Raw genomic sequence first — 24,557 nt, forward strand, 5'->3', positions numbered from 1 at the left:
GCCTCGAACTCAGAAATCCACCTGTCTCTGCCTCCCAAGTGCTGGGATTAGAGGCGTGTGCCACCACCACTGCCTGGCTTCTGATTTGTTTCAAATATAGTACAATGGAGAGACAGAACAGTAGTTGAGCACGTATTCTTGCAAACGATGTGGGTTTCATTCCCATCACCTACATGGCAGCTCCCAACCATCCATAACTCATCACCCATAACCTGATGGCCTCTCTTACCTGCTCAGGTATCAGGTACACATGTGGTACACAGAAATAAATGCAAGTGGAATGCTCACAAACATAAAAACAAAACAAAACAAAACAAAACAAAACAAAAAAAACCCACAAACTTTTAAAAAGAGCCTTAACAAATATGTAGTTTTGACATCCCCACATCGAACTATTGGGTAGTGGAAAATGAAAAGTAATTTGAGAACATAATGCTGTGTGCTGTTCACATCCACCAGCCCTGCAGGCTTTTGTGTCCCCTAAGTGGCGGTAGAGAATAGCCACTGCTGAGTGTCTTGCTGGAAATGCTCATTCAAAATTTGCACTGCACTCTCGAGCATAGGACAGAATGTGAGCCCACGGAGCCTTCAGTTCCCACTCCACCCTCCCAGGCGTCCTCCAGAAACAAGGTTAGCATAATCAGGAAGTCTGAAAAATTCACAGATGGCCCTTCATGCTATGTCAAGTGGGAAAGGAAGGTCGGTCCACTCGCCAGCTCCAGATCCATTTGTTGATCACAAGTGAGTGAGCCCGGTGGTGCCTGTGTAGCACAGGTGGGCAGACACTAGGAGAAAGAGGCCAGTTCTCCAGGACTGGCAGTTCTCTCAGGGATGAGCCAATGTGGACAGTTCAGGACTCAGAGGTTTTACCTAGTTCAACCCTTGCCCCAGCCTTAACCCTGACGAGGTCATGGTCATAGAAGGCTGCAGGCTTTTTTTTTCTTTTTAAAAGATTTATTTTGGGCTTGGTGACTGTCCTCTCCTGTCATGTGGGCTTCAGGGACTGAACTCACACCCCTAGGCCTATCAGCAAGTACCTATACCTGTTGAGCTGTCTCTCCAGCCCCTTTAGCACAACTTTTAGAAAAGCAACCAAAGCTTAAGGGTGTTTAGGGTGGTGTCAAAACTTTAAAACAGCTGACCTAGGTAAATCATTTTAAGGTGGTTGTATTAAAACATGGTGGAGACATTTCCCTGCTGCTGAAAACAAGGTGGACTCTCCACACACTCTCCCTTCCTGCCACTGGCTTGGAACACAATGATGCTCACTAGTGCCTGTGAGCTGTCTCCAGAGGCTCGCTATGAGCCCAGCAAATAACTCCAGCCCAGCATTCAGATGTGCCTCTAGACAGGGACTGTGTGTGCCTAAGAGTAAGGCAGCTAGACTTGAGACTTGATGGAAGGAGAAATAGAAGTAGGAAGGAAGGAAGGAAGGAAGGAAGGAAGGAAGGAAGGAAGGAAGGAAGGAAGGAAGGAAGGAAGGAAGGGATGGAGAGAAGCCAGAAGGACAAGGCAGGGATCAAGAATGCAACAAACTAGTTGGGCGTGGTGACGTGACCAGGATGTGATGGAACACATCTATGATCTCGGTGCTGGGGAGGTAGACGCAAGAGAATCGAGAATTCAAAAAACTATCCTCAGCTATTTAGTGAGTTAGAAGTCAGCCTGAGCTACATAAAATCCTGTCCAAAAAAAAAAAAATTAAAAGACTAACAAAAGAAAATATTCCTGTTGTTGGCAGTGGTACCCACTTGTAACCCCAGCAGTTGGGAGATAGAGGCAGGAGGGAAGGCAAATGTTCCAAACCAGCAACAACAACAACAACAACAACACACACACACACACACACACACACACTAGCATTCATTTGACCATATACTTCAGAGAGAGAGAGAGAGAGAGAGAGAGAGAGAGAGAGAGAGAATGAAAATTTATGGCTCCAAGGACAGAGACCAGTGAGTGATAATGGGGAAAAGTAGGTTCCTAGAAAGAAAGAAAAAAAAAAAGATGCTTGTTCCCTTTGTAAACTTGGCTTAAGTGTGCAGAGGATCCTCCAGGGCGACCCCAATCAAACGCTTGTGGTTTGCACATGGGGCACCAGACAGATGTGAGATCACTAGTGCACACTAAGATCAAGAGTGTGTGATATGCTTCTCTTGGTTTAGTGAATGGCGCCTAGGTCATTTTGCCTATAAACATTTTCAACAGACACTGAAACTATAACAATGTATACTACTGCATTTTCAAACTCAGTGAAACCAACAGTGAAAGTGAGTCTCAAAGAGCTAATACCTGAGGCGCCCTCCCTTTGATGTTCAGCACACAGTATTTCAGCTGGATCCTTTCCTTCTGATGGCCATCAGCTGCCATAATCAATTATGCTAAACATAAGAATCATCTAAGGGATCATCTAAGGGCTTGCCTCTCCTAACTCTACAGGGTCCAGCCAACTCCAGGGCTCAACATTTATTTATTGGAGGATGATGCTCTTTACATTAAATGGGTCCCATCAGTATTCAGCCTTCACACCACACGTCTTATTTGACATCGTTCTTTTGGGGACTCTCTAGCCAGATCCAATGTGTACCCATATTCAATAGTACTTACAGCTAACCTCCAGGCCCAGACACATCCGTGTGCTTTTATCATTGACTGTGTTCATTCAATTATTAACAAGGCTTTCCAAGGATGATGAAAAAAAAAATTCAGATAGAAGAGGTTAAGCCACTTTACTGGAAATGCTCAGGGCTAACTGTGTAGCAACTTCTCAGGAGGTGCTGCTTTTTAGAGGCATAAGGGAGGGGCTGGGGATGAACAAGGATTCATTCAGGCTCTGCCCCCTGGCTGCTTAACTTCTCTCTGCCTGTCTCATGTTCTGTCTCAAAATCAGGATGATGTATTCATCACCCTTCGGAGGGCATTCTGAGGATCAGAGGTATAGGTAAAGCTTCTATCACAGTAGCTGAATATAGTGTATGATCAGTAAACAGAACCATTGCCATCGATGGGGGGTCAGCCTGCACCTCTGGAAGCATTACTTAGTAACCCTGCTCTGAGATCTAAGTCCTAACCTTAAACCATCCCCCAGTTGTGATGTGTTAGGGACGCTCACCAAGTGCGTGGCCATGTGTTTTAAGAAAACCTGTAGATAAATAACGAGGAACTTGGTAATCTACGTTCCACACTTGCTAGTTTCTCAAGTAAATGGCGACTGTCCAAGAGGCCATACTAAAAGCAAAAAAATAGTAGTCGACGGTGAGCTCCTCCACAGAGGGTAACCTGGAACTGGGTTCCATGCGACAAATAAATAGGTGGCCTTTGTAGGCTAATACGGGCTCTGGACATGATACACAAAGGGAAGAATTGGGAGAAACACCCCAGATTGTGAATCCTATCCTGGAAAGGGGGATGGAAGCAGGCAGGACAGACAGGGGCAGTGGATTGTGTGGCAGAGGCTAAAAAACAGTCTTGATCTCTTTCCTTACCAGTCACAGTGCTGCCCCTCCCTCACATCAACTCTATTTACACGTTGATGTCATCGAACTGCTTACTAAATGAGATCCCCACAGTACAGCCCCAGGAAATAGAAATCCATTTGTACAGAAGGTAGGCTACTCTTCACATTAGCTGCATGCATCTGCCCTGGAGACCGCATGTAGGAAGCATGGGGCAGGAACTTGGAGAGGTTGGAGAATGTAGCGTTGATCCTGAAGGGTGGACATATATTCCCAGGAAGTCTTCCTTAGCTCTTTCAAAAGATAACTGTTGCCAACATAGAAGCAGCGGATCCAGATAAAAACCAGACCTGCTGACACCCTCTCCAGAGTTCACCCCAGCTAGCCTGTCTCCCCAGCACACTTTCCCCAAAGGCTGTCCCAGGAACATCCCATGCCATTAGGGAGCTCAGACCTCCTTATTGCTATTGTGGCTCCGGCCTGGAAGAGGGTGTCTGAAAAAAACAGCAAAGCTCTTTGTAGTTTTAGGAGAATGGAAGCTCTCTGCTGAGCCTGAATCTCCAAGACGATTCTCGAGCAGACTCTCGGGGGCAGTTAAGTGGAAGATCCCACTCTGACGTTTTGCTTCGTTGGCTTGTTGGTTTGAGACGACAATGAAACTAAAGCAAAAGGATTTCTCCCAGACCTTGTGATGTAGGTAGGCCTGGAATTCCAGCGATTCTAGGGCTGAAGCAGGAGGATCGACAGTTCAAGGCGTGCCTCAGCTCACGGAGTGAGCCCAAAGACAGCCCAAGCAATTAAGACTCTCTCAAAATAAAGTTAAAGAGGGGGCTGGAGATGTGGTCCCATGGCCCAGCATGTGCCTAGCATGTGTAAGGCATTGGGTTTAAACTCCAGAGCAGAAGAAAAAATCTCTGTGAAAACAGGTATATCATAAGAGGGCTTGTTTTTCTGCGGGTTGAATTTGCTGAAGAAATTTTTTGTTTGCTTCATATCTTCCGAACAGAAAGACACATGACCGAAAGAAAGTCATATTGGGAAAACTCATCTGGTTTGCTACATTATACATAGTTCATTCCCAAGACCCAGCACGGCCCAGTGTACAGTTCCTGTGCCTGATAAAGCCCTTCTGTCTTGGGAGATCTTACCGGTTTCTATCTCTGAATGCTGGCATTGCCTTGCCAGTGTCATTCCTGGTGGCTTTTGGCCACCAAGCACATTGCAAAGAGCCTGGTTCCCTCGAGATGCCTTGTATACAGTACGCCCCCCACCCCAGAACAGTCGATGGCCTATTGCTTCTATCTGCATTGCCAAGCCCAGTGCTTAAAAAGCTTGCTTCTGAAAAGAAGCAGATTGCCAGAAGCCAAACACACAAACCCAACTCCTGCAGGACTTGGGGAAACGGTTTCACATTTCAAGATTAGGAACTAGAGGACCTCTATTGATTATTAGTAGTTAAGGAAAACTTGGCATTGCTGCTCTGTTTGATAATCATTTGGGTATCATGCTCCTTGTTAACGGTCACCCTGTCCATTACATCAGTTGGTTTTGTGCCTGATGTGGGGTTAGGAATATGAGAGAAAGGAAAGCCCTTTCTGAAAGAAAAGAACATCATCAAACATTTTTTTTTTTTTACTTTATATCGATATTTTATTAGAATCCCCCCTCTATTTTTTGTTTGTTTGTGTTTTCAAGACAGGGTTTCTCTGTGTTAACAGCTCTGTCTGTGGCTCTGTACACTGGACTGGCTTCAAACTCACAGAGGTCCACCTGCCCCTGACTCTCACAATGCTGGTATTAAAGGCATGCATCACCGTGCCTAGCCAATTCTATGTCTTAATCAGAAAGATATATACTATTTACTTACCTAGAAGTTTTGAACAGTCATTTGCTTTGTTTTGAAGGTTTGTTTTTAACCAAATAATGTTCCATTGTGACAATTTCATAAATGTGTATCATTGTGCTAGCCTCATGCTCACCCATCTCCTCCCCTTGGTTGCGCCTCTCCTCCATCCTTTACTGGTCCCCTTTCTCCCAGTCAGACTACTTCCTGCTCTGCAGGCATTTGATTTTATAAGAATCTGGCTGTGTGTCATGGCGCTCCTGTTTAATCCTGGCATTCAGAGGCAGAGACAAGTCAAACTCTAGGATTTCAAAGCCAGTCTGGTCTACATAGTAAGTTCAAAGCCAGAGAGAGCTACATAGTGAGACCTTGTCTCAAACAAATCTAGTTCTGCATGTGAAAGAAAACCTGTGAAATTTCTCCCACTTATGTAAGTGAGTGGCTTATGGAACCAAGGGGTTGCAAATGTGGGAATTATAATATGGCGGACACCTTTTCCAGCCAACAGCTTAAGTTGTTTGTTTGTGGGGAAACAAAGGGAATGTGAACAATTTGTTTCTCTGATTTGCCTGGGGTTCAGACTTAGCATTCCTCCTCCTGAATTAAATGCCTGACTCCTAATCGGGCTTTACAGATTACCTTGAGTCTCTCTCCACGTGTTAAAGGAAGCTAGAGTTCAATTTTAAAACTGGAAAAAACTAAAAGGGAAAAAAAGAGATAAAGAAATGACCAGTTAAATAACTTCAACAAAAACCTAAATTCATTGCAGACCCACTAGCCAAAAATATGTGATAGGTCAGAAAGATATAATACTAACGTGTACCTTTGGCCTGGTTGTGCAAGAGTTTGCAAAATCAATGAGTGGAAACTTTCAGAAAGAAGACTGAAACTTCCAAAAAGATTTGATTAATTCTAAACATTTACAATACAAAATGACAGTCTAGTTATAAGTAACTTATCCATAACTCAGATTGTTAAAGAAAATCTTTAACTTTCTTATAGGATTCTATTTAGTGATGAAGGTGGGCCTTTCGATTTTAAAATGAACATGAGCAGGGTAGTTGTGGCACACGCCTTTAATCCCAGCACTTGGGAGGCAGAGGCAGGTGGATTTCTGAGTTCGAGGCCAGCCTGGTGTACAGAGTGAGCTCCAGGACAGCCAGGGCTACACAGAGAAACCCTGTCTCGAAAAAAAACAACAACAAAATAGATAAATAAAAAATAAAATGAACATGAAATAAAATTCTAAAAGAAAATCGAAAGCCATTTTCCTAAATGGGATGATCCTCCCTACCAGCCCGATCCTCCAAGTGAAGGCGGTTACTGGGTGTTCTAGTTTCATACATGAAGTCTAAAAAGCATCCTGCCTGGGTTCACATTTACCACCTGGGTGTGCTTATCATGGCCCTGGTGCCTCCATTTTCCATACCTGCAAAATGGGGTAAAGAGTATCTAAGATATTTTAAAGCTATAAAACGGCAAGTGCCTAACTCCTTAAAACTGTGATCTTGTTATACCAAGGTGAGGACTCCGGTCAGATGAAGCCACACCCGGAGTATCACTGGGAGATGGAACATGGTGAACATCTGAGATGTCACCGGGAAATCCCATCTTGGAAGTCTAGGTTATGATATATATATTTTTTACACCGCTGCTCACCACAAACCTTTGAACTGTTCAAGTGTCCTTTTCCTCGGGCCCCTTGCCTGAAGAAACTCAAACTAGCCTTGCCAGGTACTTCTAAGGTTAATTATGCATAGGTTTGTCCAAACCATCGATTCTACGTCTCTAGGAAACGTCTCAACTCTCTTTTCAGGTCTGTTCTAGAAGACACCTATAGTCTTCCCTCATCTGCATCGTCCCGAGGCTCCTGCACAGCTCTGCTTGGGAATCCCTTTTTAATAAATTCCTCGGCTCCTTAGAGGCGTTCTGAATCCCCATACCATCATCTGAAACTGTTCTTTAAGATCCGTTGTGGAGCGCTCCTGAGCTCTTCATCGGATTCCTAGTTAAAGCCACAACGGGGGGATGGGGGGTAAACTGGGGCTTCCGTTGGTGAGCTGAGCTGAAGACCAGCTTGGGAATTGTCCCTTTAGGTCCCTTTAGACACCACAAAGAGAGAGAGAGGAGGAGGATAGTGACGCACCTGAATAGGTCCGCTAGAGTAAGGAGATAAAATAAGGCTTGGCGTGGATTGAGTAGGAGGGCAATACTCACGCGCACGCGAACACACACACACACGCACACACACACACACACACACACACGGATGAGAGGATGAGAGCAGGACAGCGAGGCAGCACCAGCTGTCTGACAACCGCCAAGCTCGGATCCGGACACCGTCTCTAAGCGGGTACCGCAGTGCCCTCCTTGCCACCTCCGCAGGTTACAGTTAGAGCATCCCTCCGCCCAGCCCGTCTCCCCGCCCCCCGCGAACTCGAGTCCCCAGTGTCCTCTAGAACGCCGGAGTGGCTGTCGCGCTTCGAACCCCCTCGCCCACCCGTGCCCACCCTCTCGCCCTGGGCGCCGGCGGCCGCGTCTCTGGCCGGCCTCCCGCCCCGCATCAATCATTAACGCGGCGGCCCGAGCCGCAGCCCGAGAAGGGAGGGGGATGGTAAGAGACGCGAGACAGGGGACACCTCCATCCCCCGCCGCGGCGCAGACACCCTAACCCCGGGGGCCCCCGCCCTGCGCAGCGCCGCCCTCCCCCGCCAGCGCCTCGCGCACATCCCGCCTCCCGCCGCCCGCCCCGCGCGCACGATGCCCAGTCACCGCCGCGCCGCCGCCGCCGCCACCACCACCGCCGCAGTCAGCAGCCTCGCCGCCGCCGCCACCGCAGCGCGGCCGGCCGCGCGCTGAGAGAGACGCGAGCGCGGCGAGGACGCCGCTGGCCAGCCGCGCGTACAGCAGCAGCCTCCCGCCCGGTGCGCCGAGCCCCCCGGCAGTAGCCGGCTTCCAAGCCGAAGCGGCGTAGCCGACCTGCGGCCGCGGTCCCGGTCCCGCGCGCGCGCGCGCGCACAAAGGCTCCGACGGCGACCGGCGCCCGCGGTGGCCTCGCGCGCGCCCTAGCTCAGCCCGGGGCACCATGCCGCGGCGCCTGCAGCAGCGGGGCGCGGGCGTGAAGGGACCGCCCGCCCCGACCTCCCGCCGCTCGCATCCCGCCTCCGCCCCGAGGAGCCCGCCGGCGGCCACAGCCAAGCCGCTGCTGCGCTGGGACGAGGTGCCCGATGACTTCGTGGAGTGCTTCATCCTGTCCGGCTACCGGCGGCTGCCGTGCACCGCGCAGGAGTGCCTGGCCTCGGTGCTGAAGCCCACCAACGAGACGCTCAACTTCTGGACGCACTTCATCCCGCTGCTGCTGTTCCTCAGTAAGTTCTGCCGCCTCTTCTTCCTGGGCGGCAGCGATGTGCCCTTCCACCACCCGTGGCTGCTGCCGCTGTGGTGCTATGCGTCCGGGGTGCTGCTGACCTTCGCCATGAGCTGCACGGCGCACGTGTTTAGCTGCCTGTCGCTGCGCCTGCGCGCCGCTTTCTTCTACCTGGACTACGCCTCCATCAGCTACTACGGCTTCGGCAGCACCGTGGCCTACTACTACTACCTGCTGCCCAGCCTGAGCCTGCTGGACGCCAGGGTCATGACGCCGTACGTGCAGCAGCGCCTGGGCTGGCACGTGGACTGCACCCGCCTCATCGCTGTCTACCGCGCGCTCGTGCTGCCCGTGGCCTTCGTGCTGGCCGTGGCCTGCACCGTGGCCTGCTGCAAGAGCCGCACCGACTGGTGCTCCTACCCATTCGCCCTGCGCACCTTCGTCTTCGTCATGCCGCTCAGCATGGCCTGCCCCATCATGCTAGAGAGCTGGCTCTTCGACCTGCGAGGCGAGAACCCCACACTCTTCGTGCACTTCTACCGCCGCTACTTCTGGCTGGTGGTGGCCGCCTTCTTCAACGTGAGCAAGATCCCCGAGCGCATCCAGCCGGGTCTCTTCGACATCATCGGCCACAGCCACCAGCTCTTCCACATCTTCACCTTCCTCAGCATCTATGACCAGGTGTACTACGTGGAAGAGGGCCTGCGCCAGTTCCTCCAGGCGCCCCCTGCCGCACCCACCTTCTTCGGCACGGTGGGCTACATGCTGCTGCTGGTGGTTTGCCTGGGGCTGGTCATCAGGAGGTTCCTGAACAACACCGAATTCTGCAGTAAAAAGTGAGCCTCCACCCCACCGGAGGAGGCGATGGTTTGCCCACCTGTTTGCGTGGAGTTTCTGTTGTTGTTGTTATTGTTGGTTTGTTTTCAAGTTTTGTTGTTTCCTTCTTTGCTAGAAGAGGGTGCTGCAGGCCACCAGGGAAAGGTTCCCTGATAGTTGGGGAATCCCAAGTCCACTGGCCTTTGGAAGAGGGAGATGGGGATGAAACAGAAGGAAGAGGGCCTCCGGGAAAAAAATTAGGGACTGTCTATGATATCCAGGGATTTTTGCAAAGACAGTGAGGATTATCTGTGATTACAGATAGAGCCCCAAGCAGTTGGCTTTTCTAACGGTCTTCTGTGTCTCTTAGTGAAGGCAGGTATGCAGTGAAGAGGATAAACACAAATCCCTGGCTGCTTCTACTGAGGTCTAGAAATGCTTGGATTTGTCGAAAGAATGCAGCTTTCTTTGTTGGAAAATGGGCACAAAGACACAAACCCGGGGCTTAACCCACTAGACAATGCATGGAATGTGAACAAAAGTTAATTATTTCAAACTGTGTATCAGATGTTATTTAAATGATAATATATTCAATGATTTTTTTTCATAATTTATCGAAGCCTGTGAGATGCACTGAATTTCCTTTGTCACACAGTTTTGATTTTTGCAGCCTTCTGCATTGCACACGTGAACTGGACATTAGGGCAAGCCGTTTGAGAGTTCTCGACTACATTTTTAAACAGTGTTCTGTGAAGGCCTGTGAGTGTCATGATAAAGCTGTGAATGACTACTTAGGGACTCTGATTAGACTATTGGGTAGGCTCCAGTGGTTTGTATAGGTCTCCAATTCCTACTTACTTTGATGTATTCCACAAAACCCAGCCTGGGTTTTTTTCTCCCTCTCTCTCTCTCTCTTTTTTTTTTAATCTGATTTTTTCCTCTCTACTTATTTAAGTTGCCACTAAAATAAATGTGCCTTTTGAAGCAATGCCCAAATGACTGGTCCTCAACAGAGCTTCTTGTACTGGGAGAATAGCATATTCGTTTCCTACTTTGCTGCAAATCGTGGTTGAACAGAAGGGAGGGGAGGAGAGGGAGGGTTTGGGTTTGTAGTGGGGCCAGAAATAGCTTAAAGGTGTATTTGGCTTCTGCAAGAGTCAGCGCTCTAACGTGGCTGAGGTTCCTACTGCAACCACAATGGGTGGGAGGTTAGGACAGCGACGCCCGCCGTATCCTTGCTTAAAATGTAAAGGATCAGGCGAGGAAGTTCTGTTATGAAAGTCAGGATCTTGTCATTTATTACTGAAATTTTTGAGTTAAGTAAGACTGCAATTGCCCAGTTAAACATCAAAGTCTCATTTGAGTCCAGGCTATGTAAATGATTGGTAGTCACCCTAAATCCTTGAAAGGTTGGGAAACATGCCCCAGATCCTTTCTAATGACCCTATTGGCCAGTGTTGTGAGACATTTCTTACAAATGTTAACCTGTCATTAAAAGGGTAACTCTAACAGTAGTACAAAGTCCTTTGGGCTAAGAGGCACCTACATTGATGAATGGGGAGCCTTGGCTTAGTGGTATAATTTAAGGCAAGCACATAGGGTATATGAACACTTACCTCAGTACTGGTAGGATGGTGCTCCTGAAAAGATTGGTGTTTTGTTTATGCTTTTAATCGTTACTGTATTTGTAAATAGAGAATCTTGGCACAATTCCCTGGAGGAACCAATGCCCTGAGTGTGTTCACTTGCACACAGAAGTTAAGTGTGTGTGTGTGTGTGTGTGTGTGTGTGTGTGTGTGTGTGTGTGTGAGAGAGAGAGAGAGAGAGAGAGAGAGAGAGAGAGGGGGGGGGAGAATGTATTGAATTTAGGACTTCTTAATGGGATTTTAAAATATACTTTGCATGACCCCTAATGAATGTCAATGTCTTATCCTTTGCAGAATGCAAGGAGATTTCTGCTTGGTTACAGAGGTTGCTATTGTGTGCTTACCACTGTTCCTCAGCGAAAGTTAACTCGGGCACTAATGTTCAAGGATAACTGTAGAAATCAGGATGTAGCCACATACACTTACTTGCATGTCACTGTTAACTTCTTGTAGAGTCTCAAAGAATGTTCATTCATAAACTAAAGAAACAGGTTAAGGAATATTTTTGTAGGATTTTTTCCTTGTTGTTATTGTTGTTGAATTGGGACACCCCCTTTGGAAGGAACTCTCAAGAGAGAGACATCTGAAAGAATCTATGAATGTGAGAACAGGAACTAAAACCCAGAATCTGTCATTTTCGGTTTTTGTTGATCTTCCGGGTCCTCTCTAGCTGTGTGTCTTTGTCTTTAAGCAGAGGCCACTTGAGGATAAAACCATACACGTATCATTTTCAAGTGATTATGATGCATGAGCCAGTGAGATGACCCGCTTTCCCTGGCAAGGTCTCCCCATGCGGTATGCTCCAGGAAAAGGAGGATTCACCTCCCCTCTCCTCCTGACATCCCTTCCCTGCAGGCTCTGCACCACCAGCATTATTAGCAAGGGGGACATTCTAATTGAAAAGAGTATCAGCTTCCCTTCCCATTCACAGATGCATCACACACACCATTCAAGACAGGGATGGTTTAACCACATGCTACTGGCTGAACTATATTATTTCTGTTAAGGCAGATAATGCCATTTTAGAGCAAATATTTACTCAGTCTATTTGCACGGAGCTAACCGGGCTTATTACACATTTCAGGAGTAATGTAGCCATCAGAATAAAACTCTAAAAAAAAAAAATACTTTTCCATCTTCACCATTTTACCACATCCATTAGATTTGATTGCATTTAACAGTTCAAAATAATATGACAAATTATGAATAAGATTCCACTATCTTCATACAGTCTATTTGGCAGTAAAATTTTGGAGCATATTATAAAATCCGATTTTCTTTTCATTTGTAGTCATAACCTAGGTGACATCTCCAGGATCAGCCCTTTGGAAGGGTGCCTGGGAGATGACAGATGTCTGTGCCTATTGCTCCATGGGTTGCTTCTAGGGCTGGTTGGCTACAGGGGGACCCTTCCTTCCTCACCAGCTTGCCACTCAGGTGAAGGAGATGACCTTCCCAGAGAGAGGAAGCCAGACTCCTTCATGTCATGACTGGCTTGTAAAAATAAACATGATCTTTTTCCACTGGCCACACACGTTCCATAAATAGCCCAGGGAGAAAGTATGGGGCTACATAACAGTCCAGAGTGGCTCTAGGCTGCTTCCATTCATAAACTCCACTGTAAGAGCTCACAGTCAAGAAAATCACTTAGCCTGATCTACTGGGCAGCTTTACATGTGGGAACCATTGCTAAGAATATCAAATTGGTAAGTTTTTCTGATTTGGTGATGGATCTGAGGGGCTGACAGCAATAAGCCATGGTTTTTAATCTTTAACTCTCCCAGCTGGTAAATCTGCAGGAAGCTATAGTTGACAGATATGGTTGAAGTTGCTTCTCAAGGGTTTTAGCATTGGCTGAAGGTGACAGAATTCAGTCTTCAAACTAATATTGAAGGCAGGGATAGCTGTGTGCTCAAGTTGTGTCTATTAGTTTGCAGGCCTATGTTACATGGTCAAGCATACAGATGCTAATCGGATATATTATGTGTAATCATGGATAATATATCCTTTAATTAAATATATCTATTCAATTTTGAAATCGAACAAAGTAAGAGTTGGGTACCTTTAAAATTAGGTAATAAAATCTTAAGATGTTACCAGCCACTGAAGTGATTTCCATCCTCTTGTTCTTCATCTGTTAAGTTTTCCATTGCTGACTGACTCTGTTAGGCTCCTTTGACTGATGTCCAGTTAGTCTTCAGTGTGACCTTTCTAGTGATTACTGAACAACTACTATACAAAAGACACTAAGCAAGGATCTATGGGTCTATCCATATAATTGCCTTTTTTGTCTTACAACAGAGCAGAGTTAGAAGTTTGGGTCTTTTCTCCTATTGCTCAGTCTAGCATAGTAATTTATCTGCAACTTTTTACTTTTTTCTCTGTTCCTTAGATTAAATTTTTTTAAACATTTAATTTACAATTCAGGTATAAAAAGAGTGTGTGTGTGTGAACAGAGTTTAATGTTTTATCATCATGGTAATGACAGAACTAAGGATGAACTGCTGGAAGCTTATGGTGTCCACCCCACTTTTGAAGAGTGGTTCGTCCAAAGTGCCTAAAACAGATAGTGTAGTAAAGTCAAAACAAGATCCCGCCGAGGTGAGACTTTAGCTTAAGATTAACTCTCCAAAAACCTTCTGGCCTTTTCCTTCCCTCTTCTAAGATCCTTTTGTTGTAACGAGAGAGAGGAAGGATTGGATTCAGGCAGCCAGCACAGGACAACTGCTCAACTCTGGGCAGTGTTATCTGGTGTTCAGTTCTGTCCCTAGAAAAGCTTGTGGGCTCTGAGGGTGTTCGTGCTCAAAAAGGTGGCAAGGGATTCTATTTGGCATCTTAACAACATCCTGCAGCTTCTGACTTCAGCACTGCATGCTGTGGGATATTTTGAGTAGTACATTTATCCCCTGGCTTAGTTTGTTTCCATAAAATTAGGGCATAGGTCAAAAAAGCATTAGAGGCTAATTGTGAATCACATTTTAAGTCATTTTCTTGAAGGATTGCCAGCATTTGTTGACATGTACTGCCAGACAAAAGCAAACGAGCCTAGACACCTGGGAAAGGAAGCCCTGGATGGCTGACCCAGGCATTGTAGGCTATTCCCTTATGAGGGGCCACAAGCCTTCCTACTGAAGTATTGAGGTCTTCGATATTGTCAATAATTTTCTTCTTAATTACAAAATGATTATCAGTGCTTAGTAATCAAAAAAACTAACATAAATTCCTGTTGTCATTTCCCAGAGAACAAATGTATTGCATTTCTGGTTTGTGAATTTCTTACCAAGTTGTAGGCCTTTTTTTTTTTTTTTTTTTTTTTCTCACTTTGTTTTGTTTTGTTTTGTGGTAGCTTCTGTGAGCAAGCTTCAGAACTGGCTAGTTTAGTTATAGGTCAGGGCCCCAAGTGCCCATTTAGTTAGTAATAGTGGCAGGGTGTGACGTACGCCTGTATGCCCCAATCTGCAGTTACTATTTGGTGCAGAAAAAGAGCAGGCCCTCCCTTAAGCTTTTAGAAGTTCCTATCCCCCAACCCGTGCTCTGCTTCTGAATGTAACAGACAAGTTTTAGTGCTTTTTGTTCTGAACATAACATTTCTCAAGGAAATATCTTGAGTGTGCAAATCCATTCTCGAATGTGTAAAAGTGGCAGGCCACCTTCCCCATGCCTTACAGTTCCACCCAAAATATGCAATAAGCACGCACACTGAAGGCAGAGTCGGGAGGAGTTTTAAGATGTTTATTTAGCCGGGTGGTAAAGACCCTGCTTCTCATGATTTACCACCACGCTGAGGTAGGCGGGACACCGTGTCAGTGAACCCTGCTTCTGGGTGAAGTATAGGGACACGATTCCTTCACTTCTTCTTTTGGTTCCATCTCTATTTTGAAAGTACAGTCTTTTTTTTTTTTTTTTTTTTTTTTTTTTTTTTAACTTGCTGGATGCAAAAAAAAAAAATTCATGGGAAAAATTTTTTAAAGACATTTTAATTTTATATTTCAAAGGTTTGTAATAGCAATTTGTTTGTTAAAACCAGGCCTTAGCACATGGATGAGAACCAGGGCTTTTTCCAAAGGCTCGTCTTTGTCTGGGCACTTAATCACGCTGAGCTCTTACCCAAATGATAAAGGCCTCTTGGGTCTTTCAAACTGTAAATATTGTGTCATTTAAAAAAAAAAAAAAAGGCTAACTTCTTTTTTAAGGAAAAAAAAAAGGCATCAGATAGATTCTAGGTGTGTAACAAAGCTAAACTTAAAAGTCTTTTATAATATTCTGCTTAGAAACTTTCACTAAATTCCCTCTCTTGGGAAGGCTCAGTGGTGAAGGTCTGTCTCTGCCAAGTTGGTTTACTTTTCTGGGGCCATGAGGAAAATTATTCTAACCAAGCCACTGAGTACCAATGGAGTGTCACCATAGCAAACCATAGAGACCACAGGATGCTCAGCCCAGGCACTTGTTTCTTCCATAAGGAGATCATAAGCCCCACGTATTGTTGCCTAGACGGGAAAACTTTCCTTTGGGGGCTGTGGGGAGGATTCCATAGCGATTTTTTCCTTCTGCTTAGGCATGTGGTCACTCTGAATTTGAATCTGCATCTCAGCTCTCCCCAAGCCATTCCAACCACCTTTGAAGCCTTTACTTTCCACAAAACCAGCCTTGAAGACGACAGGTTCCTAAAAGGATTCCCGGTATGCTTAGGCATTCAGCCATCTGCCTTACTTGAGGGGCTGTCTGTCTTCATGCTTGGCGGAGGCAGAGTGGGGGGATTGAACACATCAAACGGAAAGGTTTCATGTACAGTTTTTAAAGCTCATACATGGTGATAGTAGAGTAAGGTAGGAGTAAAGAATAACGCAGGCATAAAGAATTTTTCCCACTGCTTGCTAAAGCAATTCTTCTTAGGCCACCCTGGCTCCAGTCCTCACCCTAAGGCTGACTTAGCTAGAGAGGCATTCATTCTCAGGATGTGAAAACCTCCCGCCTGGACCGTAAGGTGGCTTCAAGTCCCTGGTGTATTCAGACGGAAGAGCCTTACTTCATCATCATTTCAGATTTCCAGAAAAATGAAGCAAAAATCATCTATAGAAGCAGACATTATTCGGGTGAATCCTGTGCATGGAACTGAACAAATTGCCTTTCATTTCTGTTGTACAGTTTGCTATGATTTTACTTTTCTGAAACATTTGTTTTCTTCTGTCTTGAATATGAAAGAAAGAATCTGAAAATGATAAACTATGCATTTTTTGCTGAAAAACAAATGTATGAAATAATAAATTATTTGCAAACACAATGTTTAGGACTGGATTTATATGCCTCTGTGAATGATCAGACTATAGTCTTCAGCTGAGTATTCCCAAACTGACAGGAAAATGTGTGGAAAAAGTCTCAGAACTCAGGAGGCTGAGGCCAGCCTGGCCTCATACTGAGTTCCAGGCCAGCACAAGTTATCTAGCAAGCCACTGTCTGGTGAAAAAAAAAGTAAAGTATGTGTAATAGTGATAAGTATAAGGATATGACAGTCAGATGAAAGAATACTATTACTCTAAAAAAATTATTTTTACATTAGTTAAATGAAAAAGAAAAATTCCTAAGGTACTTTGAAGTTACAATATAAGTAAACTCACTGATCTTAAAGGGCATGTATGCATGGTTCATGGGTACTGAGCAGATGAACACTGTCCTTAGACTCTAATAATGTTGGAGATACTTTCATCCCAAATGCTACTAGGAAGGAAGATCCAACTTAGCTCAGGTCGCAAATTCTACTAGGAAGGAAGATCCAACTTAGCTCGGACACATTTTAGAACTAAGCACTAAGTAGTACTCTTCAGACCAACTTAGCTCTTACACATTTTAGGACTAAGCATTAAGTAGTACTCTTCAGACCAACTTAGCTCTGACACATTTTAGGACTAAACATTAAGTAGTACTCTTCAGACCAACTTTGCTCTGATGCATTTTAAGACTAAGCACTAAGTAGTACTCTTCAGACCAACTTAGCTCTGAAGCATTTTAGGACTAAGCACTAAGTAGTACTCTTCAGACCAACTTAGCTCTGAAGCATTTTAGGACTAAGCATTAAGTAGTACTCTTCAGACCAACTTAGCTCTGAAGCATTTTAGGACTAAGCACTAAGTAGTACTCTTCAGACCAACTTAGCTCTGAAGCATTTTAGGACTAAGCCTTTAAATCACACTGACTCTCTCTTGGAGGCTTTTGGTTCTTAGGGACAGAAAATGTTCCTTTCACTGAAGCAAGGTTTATAGAAGGAGCAGCAGGCAGGTCACAGAATACAGAGAGTTGGTGGCCGGGCAGACAGTGCTGGAGTGCCCCGCTGAGAACACCTGCTCACCTCCAGAGTGGTTCTCCAGGGCACTGCTGCCAGCCCAGCCAACCCCAGCTTCTCTCTAGCTTGACTGTTGTCTGTCCCCAACTCAAATTCTGGGAAAGAGTATCTGATTGGCCTACTTTAGATCACATGGTCTGTTTAAAAGACAAAATATGGCTGTCTGACATTTGAGCCTTTTTTAGAACCACCAGAAGATTAGAGACAATTTCTCCCAGGAAGGCTGAAAGGCAGACAAAACTGCTACCCATTTCATCCACCCTCGGTGCCTTATAGTAAACCACAAATCTGCGTCATTGATGAGAACAAAGACAAGGCTGCCTTAAGGGAACGTGAGAGCCTGTAGCCTTGAACCAGTCAAGCCAGTGTCCTATGACTATGGGGTCCCTATTGAAGGACAGAAGGAAGGACAGAGTGCTAACTTACAGAAACAATAGCAGCCAGAGCCAAGCCCCATCCTTCCCCAGCTAGCACATATTCTTCTTTCCATACAAGTATCCTTCACAGAATACAACTACCGACTACCTGGATGTTCCACTTTTACATCGCCCCCTTCCCAAAGACAACCCCAAATCCTGACTTGGTACCTGAGCTCCAGAAACCTCCTCAGGCTAGAACTGATTAATAAGACATTTGGATGCCACCCAACTTGATCTAAGGCCACACCAAAGACGGCTAAACCCATCTGGCTGCCCAGTGTCCCCCGAACCTGCTAAGACACCTTCCTGCCGCTTGCAGGCTCACCTGCCATTTGTCCCTTGCCCAGTCTGCATGGGGGAGCTGCTTCTAGGCTCCCCTGGACATTTTAAAGATCCTGCCAGTGGGATAAAATGGTAGAAGACTGGATGGGAGGAAGGGAAGAAAAGGTGTTATCCTTCCTTCCCAGTCTTCCACTCCCCTCCCCTCCCTCTTGAGTGTACAACCTTGGTTATCATAATTAGCCATTGTCTAGCCTTGAGAGAAAGGGGAACGAGAAGAGAGACATCGGCATCTGCATGGGTCAAGTAGAGCAGTCACACACACACTGTTTAGTCTGCACCTGAAACCCGCACACCTTTGGACTTTCTCTTACAAGCCGATAAATTCCTTTCGTTTCAGGGTTCAGTTTAGATTGGATTTACTGATGAAACCCGAAGTTATCTTAGCTTTTCTGTAAGGTTTGTCCACCTCAGTCATGTGTAGTAGGGTCGTTATCAAATTTGGGGTCAGAGTCTATACCCAAGAAATGAAGTTTGGCAACAGGTCTATGAGAAGTTAATAAAAATAACCAATTATAGTGAAAAGCAAGATTTATTCAATGCAGCCGCCTTGGGAAGATGGATAGAGAAAACCAGTGTCACCACCCCAACCCCCACCAAGTTCATCTTCGGGATGGCCCATTATTGTCTGGGCTTCAGTCTCACCTTACAAGGTGGTCTGATGAGATTTTAGAACTGTGAAATATCTTTTCTGGAGACAAGTTACACAGTTATTTCTGCCAGGTTTACTGGATCATACAACCCAGCCCACCTCAACTCAGCTAACCCAGCTCTTTAGGATCTGCATACTAAATCTTTGTAATACTTCATTCAATTTTTTAAAATTACTTTTATTTATTTATTGGATGGGGAGTTGTGCCACAGCACATGTGTGGAGATCAGAGGACAATTTGAAGCAGCTGGTTCTCTACTTCCAACATGTAGTAAGTTTATGAGAAACATCCTATCGTGCAGGGAAGCTCCTTAAGCAGGAAGTTTATGAGAAACATAAACTTACTACATGTGCAGGGAAGCTCCTTAAGCAGGAGGGTAGCAACTCAAAATAGCTTCGGGAAGTCCCTGAAACTGACCGGATTCACTAGGCCCCTCCCTGCCAGTGTGAGCAATAAAGGCTAAGCATTCCTACTGCAAAGAAGACTTTTCATACGAGCAAAGCTGTCACCCATGCTGGAGAGGGCTTTGGTGGCGCAGCTGTCTTTGAGTCATTTCTGCACCTATAAGCAGCCCCTCACCCAGAGTCTTATAAGCAACCTCAATAAAAGCCATTGGTTCATGAGGTTGGACTTTGGTGGTATTCATACTTTGGTTTGTCGTGTGTTCCCTCTCAGGTGAGTAGACATGTGTGTTATATCTCCCAGGGAAAAGCTTTGTTACACAATTCATAGTGATTGGACTCAGGCCAGCCTGCATGGTGACAAGCACCTATGCCTGCTATCTCAGCATTTCTATGTGGGATACAACACCACAACCAAAAGTAACACAGGAAGGAAAGGGTTTATTTCTGCTCAGGTCACAATCACGGAGAGAAGCAAGCCAGAGCAGGAACTCAAGGCAACCCCCGGGGGCGGGGGCAGGATCCGAAGTGGAGGTCATGAAGGGACTCTGCTTACTGGCTCATTCCTCATGGCTTGCTCAGACTGCTTTCTGAACCAACCCAGCATCATCTGCCCAGGGGTAGCACCACCTACACTGAGCTGGGCCCTCAGAGGCATTTTCTCAATTGCGAGTTCCTCTTTCCAAATAGTCCTAGGTTTATTTCAGGCGGATGAAAGCCAGCCAGCTCACCTGCTGAGCCTTTTTGCCAACCCTGCAATATTTCATGTATAAGGGCAGGTTTTGTGCATCATGGATCCTCTTCTGAGACTCATAGTACTTCCTCCCCAGTCCTCCACGCAGGTATTTCAAATCTCTAACCCCATTACTCTTCACTTCTGGAGTTACGGGTCCCATCACCTCCAACCTGTTCAGGAACCCCACTGTACCCACCATGCATTGCTCTACAGCGTGTCCTCAGTTATTTCCTCCCAACTGAATTAGTCATGAGAGCATCAAGACATGGACTCACAGTGGCTTTTGTTTCCCAGTTGAGAACATTGCCTTGTCCCTCCTATACCATCCTTTAACCATCATCTGCTCCCCACTTTACAGAAGCTTTTGGACAGATGCTGGATGCTTGGATGCAGTCCTTACCTCCCGCTCCTCCACCCACTGTGCCCTGAGTCCATTCACCTTCCTGCAATTATTAACCACACCCTCAATGACTAATAAACTTATTAGTTGTGTGTGTGCACGTATGCGTGCGTGCATACATGTGTGTGTGTGTGTGTGTGTGTGTGTGTGTGTGTGTGTGTGTTGTATGTAGGGAAGGGAGGCATGTAGATGTATTAGACCATGCATGAATGTGTGGAAGCCACAGGTCAGTGTCTTCATCTATTATTCTCTGCCCTAGTTTTCAAGACAGGATCTCTTACTGAGCCTGGAGGTTATTGTTTCAACCAGACTGTCTGCCCAGTGAGCCGAGCGATCTGAGTATCTCTGCCCTCGAGTGATGCCATTGCAGACTTATGCCACCATGACCAGCTTTTCCTTGGGTGCTAAGAATCCAAATTCAGGACCTCGTGGTTTACAGCAAGCTGTCTGAGCCATCTCCCCAGCCTGATAGACATTTCTGAGATCCTCTTTAACATTGCTTTCTCCTTAAGACACTCTCCATGGCCTCTAACTTTCTGCTCCTCTCACTATCTCCTGGCTGGCTTATGCCAATGCTGTCGTTGTGAAGTCAACTCTCTCAAAATATGAACAGAAACCACTGACATCCCTACATCTTCAGGTCTTGGTCAGCAGCTTTTGATTCTGCTGCTTGGTGTCAGCATTTCTGCTCCACCAGGGTATTGCCATTCTTGACCTCAGGAAACTTGACCTTGGCTCTAGATTCTTTTAGTTTATCCAGTGAGTTTGTAAGGTGGCCATCGGCTGATAATGAATACCCTTCACCCCAATTGCCTAAGTGGGTTCTGTTGCCTGCAGCCAAGTTCAAACTGCCACCCCAGCTGAGAGGGAAAAAAAAGATAATTGCCAATGTGAGAAAAGCTAGGCATGAGAATGACTGAGGTCATGGGGGTGACTGACAGAGGTAGAGACAGGAGGATCCCCAAGGGCAGTTCTTAACTACATACTGAAGTCCATGCTTGCCTGGGCTACAGGATGAGTTTGAGGCCAGTCAGGCTTCATGGGACTCTGTCATAAATGGGGGTGTTGGAGGGGATTCTGAAAATGAGGAAGAATAGCTTACCTGTTCCCAAAACAACAGCAAACATACTATTGGGATTCTGATTTTATTATTATTATAATCTTTAATTTTCATGGCAAGACAAAAAAGCTTCTTTGGGAAGTTTGGTTTAAATCAAAATAAAAATGAAATGATAAACATTAGGAAGACAATTACCTAGAAATTTCTCCCTTTAATGGGAATTTTAAATGAATAAAGGAGGCGCAGCATGGATACCTAGAATGTCCATCAAATGCAGGGCTGGTGAAATGGCTCAGTGGGTAAAGGCACCTGCTGCTAAGCCTGATGATTTGAGCTCCATCCCTGGCCCCACATTGTCGAAGAAGAGATCAGACACCTGCGAGTTGTCCTCCGAACTTCTCATACGCCCGGGGGCATGTGTATGTGTACACATGCATCATTTTTTAAAACAAAGTATATATCGAATGAAACCATAAATTATGAGTAGTGTTCCCATAAATATTGTTTATATCAATATAATGGCCCTAGTAACCAAAAGGTCAGCAACATTATGTCCTGTTAGTGTTTGTCCACTTGCCATAAGCTCCACTCATCTGGAAAGAGGAAACCTTAGGCATCCATCAGGTTGCATGTAGACAAGCCTGTGTGGTGTTTTCTTGATTGATGACTGATGTAGGGGACCAGCTCCCTGTGGGCACTCCTCCCTGACCTCTGCTTCAGTTCCTGCTTCCAGGTTCCTGCCTTAAGTTCCTGCCCTGACTTCCCTCCGTGATGGATTACCAATTGAAAGCGTATGCCAAATAAACCCTTTCCTCCCCCAGTTGCTTTTGGTCCTGATGTTTTATCACAGCAAGAGAAACCTCATTAAGGCATATAAGAAGGATATACAATTCTGACATTGGATGAGAATTCTGAGTCTTTGACCTAACTGTGGCCTGCAGTCCTGAATTCCTGGTGGGGAGGAGGCAGAAGTGAGTTGGAGGTTTTAGAAGCTACTTGCTTTCTTCTCACTCTGGACCAGGTGCTTGTGTCTGTAAAGCATCGCTCTGTTTGTACCAGCAGCTCCCCGAACTTCCTCTGAAAAAGGGTCCCCCACTGAGTCCACTGAACCCACGGAAGCTTGGCAGGACTGTGTCACCGGGCTTAGAAAGGCATGCCACCAGGGGGGTTGCCTCTCTTTTTTATTGCTCTCTTGCCTGCTTCTCTCAGGGGCTCTCATTTCCTCTGGGTGAAGAGTCTAGGTTGAGGACTTCTGGCTTCCAGGGTGGTGAGTAAGGAATTTGGGGGTTGTGACTCCCAAGTAGCAAACAAAAAACTAACAAGAAGTTGAAATGAAACCCCACAACAGTTCTCAGATCTCCCAGATAAGCAGGGTCCCAGAGCAATGGCTGCCTGGAACTGGAGATGGACCCGGGAACATAGAGAACCGCAGAGCGGGAGCCAGTACAGTTTTTGGCTTGTCTTTGTATTTCGTTCACCCTACCCAGAAGACATGTCTTCTTTTTTTTTTTATTTTTTTTTTTTTTTATTTTGGAGACAGGGTTTCTCTGTGTAGCCCTGGCTCTCCTGGAACTCACTCTGTAGACCAGGCTGGCCTCGAACTCAGAAATCCACCTGCCTCTGCCTCGCAAGTGCTGGAATTAAAGGCATATGCCACCACCACCCGGCGATGTGTCTATTTTTTAACCACCACCACCACCACCACCACCACAAACAATAACAACAAACCAATCACAAAGCTTACAGGAAAAGATGGGGACACCCACAGTTTGAAGATAGATCATGCACAGAATGTAGTTCAGATTCAACAGGAATGCTGATAGTACTAGACTCAAGGTAGCTGATCTAAGGATCCCAATGATGCAAATGTCAATATTCCAAAAAGATAAATAATCTACACACACATGGGGAAACTCAAAGATTCCAAGATAGAGCTGTCAAAGATTCAAAGCTAGGTGTAGTGCATCATGCCTGAAATCCCAACCCTCAGGAGCCGTTTAAGGTTAACCAGGCCTAAACAATTTGTCCCTGGTTTAAAAAAAAAAAAAGCTTAGGACTAGTTTAGGGCCAGAGCATTTGCCTAGCATAAGGAAGACCATGGCTTTGTTCCTAGTGCTTAAAAAACAAAAAGATTCTAACAGCACATAAAGAAAGCAGTAAACTGAGACGAAAGTACGAGAAAAGGATGTCTAAAACGAATGGCTGGTTGTAGCGCTGATGTGTACAGTGGGGAGAGGAGAAGAGCCAAGAAAGAATCCAGGTCCATCATACACTCAGCACCCGAAGCCTGCAAGGGAAGGATGCCGGTCCTGAAGAACTTCTAGTGTTTTTAACCCCAATGATTTTCTTTCTGTCTCAGAAATCCACTATTGATTTCTGTCCTCCATTTTTTTTTTCTTGCACAGTAAAATGATTCCTTTAAACATAGGAGGTTTGCCTTTGAAATGTGTAATGTTTGAAGCTATGAGGTTAATAAGAGAGAATTTATATCCACTTGCTCACATGCTCCCCTCCACCACCACCCCCAGATGCCGCATAAAATCATGTAGGAAACGTCCAGAAGGGTGGACATCATGTGGATGTTTATCAGTATAAAACGTAATTCTCTTCAAGATGTAATTATGGCTTCGACATGATTGCAGGGTACAGTGGCTCACACCTATAATCACAGCACTTGGGCTAAGGCAGGAGCATTGCCACGGGTTTAAGGCAGCTTGGGAAAGTGAGACCCTGAGAGGGTTCTACTCCAAACCCTCTTCATTCAGTGGTGGCTGTATGAGTGGGGTTTAACCTCACTGCAAGTCTGTTCTGTTGGTGATCTAGAAATGTGAGCTCAGAGTTCCTTTAGGTTTTGATTTTAGTCCTTAGAAACATAAAGCACAAAAGGAAACTGATTTCAAAGCATGATATGAGACAGGCAAGATGGATGGGTGGGTGAGTAAAGGCTCTTAATTCCAAGCCTGATGACCTAAGTCCTATCCCTGGAACCCACATAGCAGAAGGAGAGAACTGAGTTTTTCAGGTTGTCCATACACACACACACACACACACACACACACACACACACATGCATGCACACATGTAT

General features: G+C 45.7%; 1 protein-coding gene across 1 annotated transcript; it reads left to right on the forward strand.

Moving 5' to 3' along the window:
* Nucleotides 1-7,465: 7,465 nt before the first annotated feature.
* On the forward strand, nucleotides 7,466-10,477 carry Paqr9 (progestin and adipoQ receptor family member 9). Its single transcript, XM_031344849.1, has one exon. The coding sequence runs from the start codon at nucleotides 8,384-8,386 to the stop codon at nucleotides 9,503-9,505; it is 1,122 nt and encodes a 373-aa protein (XP_031200709.1). The 5' UTR covers nucleotides 7,466-8,383; the 3' UTR covers nucleotides 9,506-10,477.
* Nucleotides 10,478-24,557: the final 14,080 nt, after the last annotated feature.

Source organism: Mastomys coucha, unplaced genomic scaffold, assembly GCF_008632895.1.
Source record: "Mastomys coucha isolate ucsf_1 unplaced genomic scaffold, UCSF_Mcou_1 pScaffold23, whole genome shotgun sequence".
In the NCBI taxonomy this organism is placed as follows: domain Eukaryota; kingdom Metazoa; phylum Chordata; class Mammalia; order Rodentia; family Muridae; genus Mastomys; species Mastomys coucha.